The 12,586-nt window shown below is 46.1% G+C and overlaps 1 protein-coding gene across 1 annotated transcript in view; it reads right to left on the minus strand.

Moving 5' to 3' along the window:
- Nucleotides 1-12,586, minus strand: part of ATP8B1 (ATPase phospholipid transporting 8B1) — a 120,209-nt gene that overhangs the window by 19,309 nt on the left and 88,314 nt on the right. The window contains exons 13-16 of the mRNA XM_027576119.1: nt 11,626-11,834; nt 9,717-9,760; nt 8,881-9,037; nt 1,624-1,812 (exon numbers count right to left, since the gene is read on the minus strand). Of these exons, the coding sequence (XP_027431920.1) occupies nt 1,624-1,812; nt 8,881-9,037; nt 9,717-9,760; nt 11,626-11,834 (599 nt within the window). The remainder of the gene's footprint in view (nt 1-1,623; nt 1,813-8,880; nt 9,038-9,716; nt 9,761-11,625; nt 11,835-12,586) is intronic.

Here is a 12,586-nt window from a genome sequence, read left to right on the forward strand (position 1 = left end):
TCCCTGTGACCATTTTTCTTAGATTTTTGGATCTGTGCGGTAATAATAGCACGTGCCCTCATCGCTAACTGGATTTTGAATTCTTCAGGGTAAATGCCAGGCATGATAATCAGCCTAGATCAGTGCAAGGCACACAGAAAGCCCTCAGTAAAATGTGCCTCATCAGTGTTCAGTAGACAGTTGAATCTACATATTTTTACTGGTTAAAAATTCAATCTCACAGTGGAGAAATCTCATAGGCACTTTCTGAGTGATCAAAGCTAACATCACTAATAATCATGTGCCTGGAGATGTGATATGCTGGGAAGGACAGAGCACCAATCCGCGTACTCCTCCTGCCAACAATGCATAACCTGAATTCAACCATGAGGGAATATCAGACAAATCCAAATCGAGAGACTTTCGACAAAATAATGGCCCTGTACTTTTCAAAAATGTCAATGTATGAAAGAAAAAAAATTGAGAAACTTCTAAATTAAAGGAGACTAGGGTTAACAATCCCCTAATGCCCTATGCAATCTTGGATCTTATCTTGAACCAGGAAGGAAGGAAGGAAAGAAAGAAGGGAGAAGAAAGAAAATTTCTGATAAAATCTGAAAACATCCTGTAGATTAGATAAAAATATTGTTTCATGTTAAACTTTCTGATTCTGGGGCGCCTGGGTGGCTCAACTGGTTAAGCGACTGCCTTCGGCTCAGGTCATGATCCTGGAGTCCCGGGATCGAGTCCCGCATCGGGCTCCCTGCTCGGCAGGGAGTCTGCTTCTCCCTCTGACCCTCCCCCCTCTCATGTGCTCTCTCTCTCTCTCTCTCTCTCTCGTTCTGTCTCAAATAAATAAATAAATCAAAAATAAAAAAAAACCTTTCTGATTCTGGCCATTTTATTTATATATAAGTCAATGTTCTTATTCATAGGATGTACCTACTTAAGTATTGAGGGAAAAGCAGCTATTAGCTCCACAATTGACTCTCAAATGGTTCAAGAAACAAGAACCTGTATATGATGAAAATGATGAAGGCTATCGGGCCAGTGCTAATAGTTGGTGGATGTGGACGAGAATACAAGAGTTTTTTTAAACCATTCTTGCAGTCTTTCTGTAAGTCTGAAATTGTTTTACATTATGAACTTAAAACTTTAAATACTGGGAAGCAGTCACCCTCTCCACTTGGTGGCCTGGTGTCATGTGCCTGGACTGGAGGTACACTTTTGCTTCATAAGCACAGCCTTGCTTTTCTCTGAACCCCTCGCTTGCCGCCTCTCCCTTTCCTGATGCCAAGGGCAGGGCAGAAGTGCTCAGAGGGCCTCACAAAATAACAACGTGTGTGCGGCTCGACCACCCACTGTGTCCCCACCCTCGATTCAGCAACCGGCAGCTCATATCGTGGAAGAATACCAACATGTGCAAGACTCAAATACACTGCCGTTGTCCCTTTGTGTGACGGACACCAGGCAGAATGAAGGGGAAAACCACGTTTTGATAAGTCCGTGGCAATCTCCCAGGAGCCAAGTGGTTCATTCATTGCCTGTTTTATTCTGAGGCCATTAAATAAATTATCATTAAATGTGCAAAAGGCAGCATCTAAATGAGTGACACTCAGACACAGACTCTCGAAGGAGACCTACCAATGATAGACATTCGCTTCCGGTCACTGTTGAAGTCCAAAATGGCAAGAACATCGTAGGTCCTCTCAGTTCCCAACTCACTGATGGTGATCGTGTTCTGGGTCCTCGCGAGGAAGGCAAAGCCAAAGTTCCTGGCAGCATTCACTAGAGCACCTTCATCAGGAGAGGCCGCCTGGTAGTTGAGCTGGCCTAACAGAGAAAACCAGAAAAGCTATAAAGCCAGATGCAGAGCTTACCACCCAGAGCTCACTGCTGAGGTTCACCTGGGGGGAAGGATGCAAAGCCCAAAACATCGCCAAGAAAACGTATCGTTGATTTTTAAGGAGTATGCCAACATTAACTCTTCAAACTTTAAGGTTTTTATTTCTAATAATAAACAAACTAGAAGTGAAAAAAAAAAAAAAAACTGGCCAGGAATAAGGGAAAAAATTCCCATAATCCCACCATCCAGAGGAAAAGCAACACTATTGATGCTGTGTTATAATTCTTTCCAGTCCTTTTGAAAATGCCTATTTCGGTAACAGTTTCTCTCACACTGAATATACATTTACATCCTGGTTACTTGAACCTTATATTTTGAGCATGTTAACACAGTTTTAAAGATTTTTTCTAAACATTATTTTAATGAACGTAAACATGTCACCATTTTCCAATTACAGGCACTTAGCTTATTTCCACATTTTTCTGCTCTTAAGAATAACATCGTAATAACCATTTTGTGTGTGTACAGAGGTTTTGCTGACTATTTTCTAAGGATAGCTTCCTAGTAGTGAAAATACTGAGCTAGGGGCGCCTGGGTGGCTCAGTCGTTAAGCGTCTGCCTTCGGCTCAGGTCATGGTCCCAGGGTCCTGGGATCGAGCCCCGCATCGGGCTCCCTGCTCCACGGGAAGCCTGCTTCTCCCTCTCCCACTCCCCCTGCTTGTGTTCCCTCTCTTGCTGTGTCTCTGTCAAATAAATAAAATCTTTAAAAAAAAAAAAATTCTTTAGCTCTAGGAGCTAAAGAATACTGATAATTTTTAAGTCTGTTGGCAAATATTCCTCATTTATTTTCTAAAAGGGTTGTACCCTTTATCTTCCCTCTGGAAGGCTGTGCTTACGTCACCACAGCCATAGTCCCATACTAAAAAGAAAACAACCTCAAAATTCATCAGTCTGTTCCATCGCCTGATGCTTAATTAATGGAAAGTCGCCTTCTGTTCATAAGCACACTTCGACAACTGGAATAAATCTCACCATGTCGAGCCAAAGAAGGCAGACATGGAAGTCTATGCTCTGTGATTGCATTTATACAGACCACAAGACCAACAAAGCTAACCCAGGCTATTCCAAGTTACGACCAGTCCCCTCGGAGGAGTACTGACTGGAAGGGAACACAAAGGGACTTCTATGGGACTCATAATGTTCTGTTTTTTAAAGTCTGGGTGTTCATGACAAGGGAGGACTCAGTTTGTGAAAAAAAAACTCACTGAGCCATATGCTTGTCTCCATACACATGTTGTACTTCAGTAAAAAGCTAAAAAAGATTTTCCATTTTTTTAATTTATTTTTATATTTTATTTATTTTTTTAAATTTTATTTATTTGACAGAGAGAGACACAGCGAGAGAGGGAACACAAGCAGGGGGAGTGGGAGAGGGAGAAGCAGGCTTCCCGCCGAGCAGGGAGCCCGAGGCGGGGCTTGATCCCAGGACCCTGGGATCATGACCTGAGCCGAAGGCAGACGCCTAACGACTGAGCCACCCAGGCGCCCCTCCATTTTTTTTTTAAGATTTTATTTCTTTATTTGAGAGAGAGAGAGAGATCACCAGCAGGGGGGAATGGGAGAGGGAGAAGCATGCAGGACTTGACCCCAGGACCCTGGGATCATGACCTGAGCCGAAGGCAGACGCTTAACGACTGAGCCACCCAGGTGCCCATCCATTTTTCCACTTCAGTTATTCTGCTTCAAAGCAGAAAGAAAAGTACTTCTACAGGCAGGTGAATTTTCACGGAAAAAGGCATTTTATTTCTCACCATGGTTTGAGCAGGATGCAGACCATGGATGGATGGGCAGCTTTTTACACCATCAGTCTACCTGGAAGGAGAGGATGCTCCGGGGTGACTAAGCTGCAGGGAGAGTTGCACCTCCACCACCTGCCCAGATGGCTCACTCTAAGCCTGTATCAATCAGTTCCCAATTAGTGACTGAAGATGACACTTTGGGCTGTTTTCTGTTCACCCAGAAAGTCATATACCGGAAGTTACGAATGTACACGCTGAATCCATCCATTCTAGAAACACACACACACTCTCTCTCTCACTCTCTCTCTCTCTCTCTCTCTCTCTCTCTCTCTCTCTCTCTCTCCAGAGAGCAAAATATTTGACCAGAGCTAAATAAGCAGCAGCGGAGACACAACCCCTCCCTTGGGCGAGAGTAGCTGACACCACAACCATGCTGATGGCAAGCTTATTTCCAATAGGAAAAAGGCAATGACATGATAAAAGGTGGTAAAGTTCCTATGACTAAGACAATCATATCTGGAACAAACACTGATATTGTTATCATTATCAACCCCCCCCCCTTCCATTTGGTTCTCGTAATGGAGTCACAGAATTGCAGACGAATAGAGACAGGAAGGAACTCACAGAGCTGGTCCAAACTCCAACTTGATGTTTGCAGGAAGAAACCCGGACAAAAAAATAATCCTTGGAAACCATTTCCGAAGAGACCTCTTTATTTACTATACACTTAGAGGCAACCAGAGAGGCATTCTTTTCTTTCGGAAACTAATTTGTGGACCACGAAACCGGCGCGGATAAAAGAGATACTCAAACAGCAAAACGCACCTGTGACGAGCCTCTGGCCATAGCTTCCTCGGGCAGCTACTAGCCCCCCATCTCCGGGTCACCAGCCCCGAAACAAGTGACCTCCCCAACGACCCCCCTCAACAATCTCACCCCCTGCAAATCATTTGCTGAATGTCTCCCCCATTTGTGACTTCCTCGTCCTTCCCACAGACCCCACCCTAATCCAGGCCCTCAGCCTCCGTGCAGCCTCTAGTGTCTCCCTGCTCCAGCCTCCGAAAATGCAGCCTCTAACCACAGCACATCCTGACTTCAAGACCTGCAGGCGGAGAAAAGGCCTCCCAAGCCTTCCACACTCCGCTCTCACAGCTCTCACATAGCCTCTGTGGGAGGCAGGAATCAAAGGTGGCCCCAAGGTTCCTCCCCCCACCCCCCCATGTACACACACACCTCCTCCCAGTTATTCAAATGCTAATCTAGGTACTGCTGGGAAGGGATTTTTCAGGTGTAAATAAGGTCCAAATCAGTTGCCCTCAAGATAGGGAGATTATCTGAGTGTTCCCAACCTAATTAGGTCAGTCCTTAAAAGGGGCAGGGCTTTTCCTGGGGGGAGAGATTCGAAGCATATAAGGGGTTCCATGGAAAGGGGATTCTTGTTTGCTGGCTTTGAAGATGTTAGGGGCCGTGTGGGGCCATACCCTCCCCCACTCCCCCGCAGGAGCAGGGAATGAAGACCGCCGTCCTCCCACTACAGAGAACAGAGAGCTGCACTCCCACATGAGCTTGGAGGAGGACTCGGAGCTCCAGATGAGCACATGGCCCGACCTCGGTTTTAGGGAGATCTTGAGCAGAGAACCCTGTCATGCCATGCCCAGACTTCTGACCTACCGAACTAGGGGCTAATGAATGGGTGTTTCCAGCTATGGAGTTGCGGTCACTCATTACGGAGCAATAGAAAATCAGAGCCACCTCTCCACGCTCTGTCCCCAGATGCCTCCACAGGGACTCCACACGCAGGTCACACAAACTGCCTGCTGAGCTAGTCTGATGGATATGGCAAAGGATTGCCTCCCCTCTCCTGCTGATGTGACGCGTAATAAAAGACTGGCAGGTCTCCATTATTCTTACAAAAGAGAGAAAACGCAAGAACAAAAGCAAAGGTGCGCCGGCATGGGGGATCGCAAGGGGGCCCAACCAGAAGGGGTTTTGACCTGCTGCATGGCTCAGGCAGGTCCCTGGGCCTTCTGGGGCTGGATTATCCATCATATTTGCAGGAGGGGTTCCCAAGGTCCTTCCAAGGGACCCTTTCAAGGTACTTCATGTATCAGACCCAAACCAATTTCTCTTCTAACCTCCTGTGCCTAGAAACCCAGCTGTTCTTCATTCACAGGGGCTACAGCAATTGCCCATCACACACTCTGTGAAAGAAGTTTCCTTGGGATGTACAACTCTTTGCCTCAGTGGACAGTGGGACAAAGAGCTGCACGGCGTTAGGCTGGAAGGGACCTTGAGCTCCAAGCTTCTGCCTGCAACACCGAGGACACTGGTGCTCGGACAGAACACCCAGGTCTGTACCATGTGCTGTGGCAGGAACCGGGGCCGGCCCATCTCTAGCAAAATAGGGCCCTTCCCATAATATCCCAGGGAGGAGAAAAGAAAGTATAGGCCATAAGATTGAAGTATGTTTGCCTAAGTCGGCTGTTTAGTTCTCAAAATACCACCACACGCTGTCAAAAGGCGGGGGGGGGGGGCAGAATAATTTTACTAATGAGTCAAGACCTAAGAGAACCAAGTTGCTTAGAAATAGCACAGTGGGGAGCCTGGGTGGCTCAGTTGGTCAAGCAACTGCCTTCGGCTCAGGTCATGATCCTGGAGTCCCGGGATCGAGTCCCACATCGGGCTCCCTGCTCGGCGGGGAGTCTGCTTCTCCCTCTGACCCTCTTCCCTCTCGTGCTCTCTATCTCCCATTCTCTCTCTCTCAAATAAATAAATAAAATCTTTAAAAAAAATGCACAGGTGTATTTCTATAACTTACTGTAATGTCCATACGTGAAAAAATGGCTGGCTTTCATGACACGGGACCAAGTTGCTACAACGAAGTTGGCACAACTGCATTTAAGAATTCTGCAAAGGACTACTGCATATTTACCCCAAAGATACAAATGTAGGGATCCGAAGGGGTACGTGTACCCCAATGTTTATAGCAACAATGTCCACAATAGCCAAACTGTGGAAAGAGCCAAGATGTCCATCGACAGATGAATGGATAAAGATGTGGTATATATACACAATGGAATATTACGCAGCCATCAAAAGGAATGAGATCTTGCCATTTGCAATGATGTGGATGGAACTAGAGGGTTATTATGCTGAGCGAAATAAGTCAATCAGAGAAAGACGTGTATCATATGACCTCACTGATATGAGGAGTTCTTCATCTCAGGAAACAAACTGAGGGTTGCTGGAGTGGTGGGGGGTGGGAGGGATGGGGTGGCTGGGTGATAGACATTGGGGAGGGTATGTGCTATGGTGAGCACTGTGAATTGTGCAAGACTGTTGAATCACAGATCTGTACCTCTGAAACAAATAATGCAACATATGTTAAGAAAAAAAAAAAAGATAGCAGGAGGGGAAGAATGAAGGGGAGTAAATCGGAGGGGGAGACGAACCATGAGAGATGATGGACTCTGAAAAACAAACTGAGGGTTCCAGAGGGGAGGGGTGTGGGGGGATGGGTTAGCCTGGTGATGGGTATTAAAGAGGGCACGTTCTGCGTGGAGCACTGGGTGTTATGCACAAACAATGAATCATGGAACACTACATCAAAAACTAATGATGTACTGTATGGTGATTAACATAACAATAAAAAAATTTAAAGGAAAAAAAAAAGAATTCTGCAAAGGGCTACTGGGTATTTATCCCAAAGATACAAATGTAGGGATCCGAAGGGGTACATGCACCCCAATGTTTATAGCAGCAACATCCACAATAGCCAAGCTATGGAAAGAGCCCAGATGTTCATCGACAGATGAATGGATAAAGAAGATGTGGTGTGTGTACACACACACACACACACACACACACACACACACAGAGGAATATTATGCAGCCATCAAAAAAAAAAAACCCCGAAATCTTGCCATTTGCAATGACATGGATAGAACTGGAGGGTGTTATGCTGAGCGAAATAAGTCAATCAGAGAAAGACAAGTATCATATGACCTCGCTGATATGAGGAATTCTTAATCTCAGGAAACAAACTGAGGGTTGCTGGAGTTGTCGGGGGTGGGAGGCATGGGGTGGCTGGGTGATAGACATTGGGGAAGGTATGTGCTATGGTGAGTGCTGTGAATTGTGTAAGACTGTTGAATCACAGATCTGTACCTCTGAAACAAATAATACATTATATGTTAAAAAAAAGAAGATAGCAGGAAAGGAAAAATGAAGGTGGGGAAATCAGAGGGGTAGACGAACCATGAGAAACTATGGACTCTGAGAAACAAACTGAGGCTTCTAGAGGGGAGGCGGGTGGGCGGATGGGTTAGCCTGGTGATAGGTCTTAAAGAGGGCACGTATTGAATGGAGCACTGGGTGTTATACGCAAACAATCATGGAACACTACATCAAAAACTAATGATGTAATGTATGGTGACTAACATAACATAATAAAATAAAATTTAAAAAAAAATTCTGCAAACGGGAGGTGCCTGGGTGGCTCAGTCATTAAGCGTCTGCCTTAGGCTCAGATCATGATCCCGAGGTCCTGGGATCGAGCCCCGCATCGGGCTCCCTGCTTAGTGGGAAGTCTGCTTCTCCCTCTGCCCCTCCCCCTGCTCCTGTGCTCTCTCTCTCTCTCTCTCTCTCTCTCTCTGCTCACTCTCAAATAAATAAAATCTTAAAAAAAAAGAAAGAAAGAAAAAAGAATTCTACAAAGGAACCTACAAGTCAGCTTTGCTGGCTCCCATGCAAATATATGTTAATTATGCTCCTTCCAAGGAAAAAGGCACCTTAAATGAGTCCAGGCTCTGGAACACATCTGAACCTAGAAAACAGATTCTCTCTGAAATTATTTTGTAGTAAAGATTGTTCAAGTTCAAAGTCCCCTTATGATCCAGATAAGGCTTGACTCTTCACTCTCAATAAATGTTAAGTAATAACAGGGTGGGAAGACTGATTCTCCTAGTACCATGCTAGAGTCAATCATTTCTCTTAACGATAAGATTTCACTTGCAAAGTGATAAATACATTTGGAGCCATACTGTGGAGGAGTTGGACATTTTCAGAGACTGAGAGCTGGTTTCGTGCTTTGCCGCCTCATATACCATCAGGGTAGGGGCTCACAAATGTTCATTGCTTGAGCAAGAGACAGACTTGTCAGGCCTACTACTTTATATGCACTTGAGTGCCAAGCGGGAGCTACCTGTAAACGAAAACACTGCTCCCCGGCATCCGAGATGCCAGAGAAACACTCACCATCAGTGCGATCCACCATGACCGTGTGGCAAACCGCAAGCAGGAAGAAAAACTGTCGAACTTCGGACTCTTTCCCTGACTGGATTTGCTCAATGAGATAGTGGTCATAAAACGCAAGCTTCCCATCAGCAAACATATTCCAGCTAAAATCGACTTGCTGAAAGAAGTGGAGAGAGGAAACAAACACGTGATTTTGAAAACGTCCACGTGGGCTTCACAAAGGACAGGAGCTTGTCTCTGAAACCGAGTCTTTATGGAAAAGTCATCTTGAGATCTTCACACACTCTTTAACTGTCAAGAGGGCTCACACCTCTCTTAAAACAAAAAGACATCCTGTGGTGGGTTGAATGGTGTCCCCCAAAAAGATAAGTGGAAGTCCTAACCCCTGGTAGCTGTGAGGATGAGCTTATTTGGCAAGAAGGTCTTTGCAGATGTAATCGGGTTAAGATGAGGTCCTACTGGATGAGGCTGGGCACTGATCCAATGACTGGTGTCTTTATAGGAGGAGGGAAGTCTGGACGCAGACACACAGACACCCAGGGAGTGCGCCATGGGACTATGGAAGCAGACATGTAAGTGCTGGGTCCATAAGCCAAGGAACCGCAAGGATTGCAGGCCGTCACCAGAAGCTAGGAGGAGGCAAGGAAGGGTTCTTCCCTAGAACCTGAGGGATCGTGGCCCTGCTGGAAGCTTGATTTCAGACGTCTGGCCTCCAGAGCTGTGAGAGAATGAGTTTCTGTTGTTTTAAGCCACCCATTTTGCGCTACTTTGTTACAGCCATCGCCGTGGGCAACTAATACACACCCGCAAACCCTTCCTTCAACGAAAGGACTCACCTCTATCTTGCTATGACTGTTTTGAGAAGCATCCCGATGGTCTCCTGAGAAACAAACAGGACAAAACAACTTGAGTCCTCATCGGTGTGCAGAGCTCCCTCCCCCCCGTGCTTCGGTTCTATGGGTCTCAGCTGATTTCTGGACAGCCTTCAAGTTTAGAACGGTTTTCACATTTTTCAAGAGTTGTGAAAACAAAATAATACCTAACAAAGAAGAAAATCTGATGCAAACGATATATGGCCTGCAAAGGCTCAAATGCTTTCTACCTGGCTCTTTACAGAAGTTTGCCGACCTCCAGTCTAGAGGTTCAAATACTAGTGCCTCTGTCCCTCTACACCGCGTCCTCCTCTCGGGCCAGACTCCTGTCCCTTGAAGTGCTTTCCTTACCCCCCGGCTCGAAAGGGACTGCCCCCATGCACATGAGAACCACTTCCTTAACCCCCCCAGGATCCCACCACCTTCCTCACAGTCCCCCACGTCAGAGATGCTCCGTATGTGAAAACACATTCACGGGATAGTTTTCTACAAGGAAAAAGCACACAGCGTTCTTAAGGCTCTTTTAAAAAATCGTGTTAAGTGGGTGCCTGGTTAGCTCAGTCAGATAAGCATCTGACTCTTTTTTTTTTTTTTTTTAGATTTATTTATTTATTTGAGAGAAAGAGAGAGAGCGAGCACACGGTGGGGTGGCAGAGGGAGAGGGAGAGAAGGAGGGAGGGAGAGTCCTTCAAGCAAACTCCCTGCTGAGCACAGAGCCCGACACGGGGCTTGATCCCAGGATCCTGAGATGATGACCTGAACTGAAACCAAGAGTCGGCCGCTTAACCGACTGAGCCATCCAGGAGCCCCACGTCCAACTGTTGATTTTGGCTGGAGTCGTGACTTGGGTGGTGGGACTGAGCTGCACATCGAGCTCTGTGCTCAGCATGGAGTCTACTTATGCCTCTCCCTCTGCTCCTTCCCCCCGCTTGTGCGCTCTCTCAAATAAATAAATAAAATCTCTTTAAAAAGGAATTAAAAATTGTATTAAGTCTTTATTTAAAAGTTAGAGCATTCTGATTGAATACAGTATTAGCCTTAACATTATTTATAAATACACAGCGTATTTCAGAACATGAGAATGGAAATCAACTTTTTCAAAATAATTATGGGGAAATACATATAAAATTCACCACTTTAACCATTTTTAAAAAACATTTTATTTATTTATTTGACAGAGAGAGAGAGAGGACAAGATGTGCAGCATCGCCCCCACCCGCTCCAGAGCTCGTTCATCTGGTAAAGCTGAAACTCAGGACTCATTAAACAATACCTGCCCATCCTCCCCTCCCCCCAGCCCCTGGCAGCCACCCATTCCACTTTCTGTGTAAATTAGACTGCTCTAGGGCCTCATATACATGGATTCATACTGTATGTGTCCTTCCGTGACTGGGTTATTTCACTGAGCCTAGTGTCCTCCAGGCTCATCCATGGGATAGCGTGTGTCACAACCGTCTCCTTTTCAAGACTAACACTCCGGCGCATGTGGAGACCACATTTTATCCACTCATCCACTGATGGACACTTGGGTTGCTTCCACACTTTAGCTATTGTGAGTAACGCTGGTATGAACATATTAGTGCACATCTCTCTCCCAGTCCCTGCTTTGGGTTCTTTTGGGTTTACACCAAGAAGTGGCACTGTTGGATCACACGGTAACTTCCTGTTTAAATTTTTGAGGAATGTGTGCCTATTTCTGACCGCTGACCTCTCCCACTCCCCTAACCCTCTGTTCCCGATGCCACCAGCGAAGCCGCCTCCGAACTCAGCCCAGAATGGCCACGAGGGCTGGGCTCGGGGATGGCACCAGCAATTCTGGGAAGGCGGGCCCTGGTCACAGAGGCCTGGGGACCGAGTACCGGCTTCCACTCACCATATATTTGCCCATTGATGCAGCACTTCTTAAAGGTCATGATATTTTGCGTGAGCGTCCCTGTCTTATCTGAGAACACGTAATGGATCTGGCCGAGCTGCTCGTTCAGCGTGGTGGTTCTCGCCTTTGCGGGCGTGTCCTTCTCAGGATAGTACATCTGCAGGTCCCAGTTTATGAAGTAACTCTGTCCAAGACGGATCACTTCCACACTAGGAAGACAAGACGAAAGGTTACTTTGGGTGGCGCTCTCAGATCCGAGAGGCAGGTAGCAGGCTTTATCTTCACGTGCGTGCACAGGAACGAGCTGCTCATCCGCAGAAAGACAAGCCATGTGGAGTCTATGTGCCCAGTCTCTGGGTTCTCCTGACCAGACACATCTTTCTCCAGCCTTGTTCGGTGATTTCTCACTCACTCCTGAGTATGTCTGAGCCTCAGCACATGGCCCTGTGGGACCGGTGACATGGTGGCGATGTGGCAATCCCTACTCTCTTTTGTCTCATTCCCATGGCACTCGGGACAACTGGATAAGGCTGTGCCCCTAATCGGAGGTGAGGGTCCACCAGGTTACAGGCCCTATGTGCTCACAAGTAGGCCCTAGCGCTTTTGGTAAGTAACTCATACGTTGTGATTCCACACTGTGAAAAAGCATAGTTTTTCTTCCCCTAAATTCTTACGAAGTTAAAGAATGTCCCAAATAAGATATTCTCAAAGAATCATCTTAATTTTAAAACTCTAAGGGATTAAATATATCTCAGTTATAAGGAAGCTGTTTAAATATTCAGCCAATGTTGAGTGGGCAAAAGATGTCTTTATAATAAATTAAAGAGAGGGAAAAAGAACTCTTTCCCTCGCCCTATAAATATTTCCTGAGTGCCTACTATGTACAGACATAGGAGGCCACATCAGCAAACAAAACAGACGAAATCCCTGCAGAACATCAAAGCAGGGAAGATGAAGACCA

The sequence above is a fragment of the Zalophus californianus genome, chromosome 14 (genome assembly GCF_009762305.2).
Source record: "Zalophus californianus isolate mZalCal1 chromosome 14, mZalCal1.pri.v2, whole genome shotgun sequence".
Taxonomy (NCBI): Eukaryota; Metazoa; Chordata; class Mammalia; order Carnivora; family Otariidae; genus Zalophus; species Zalophus californianus.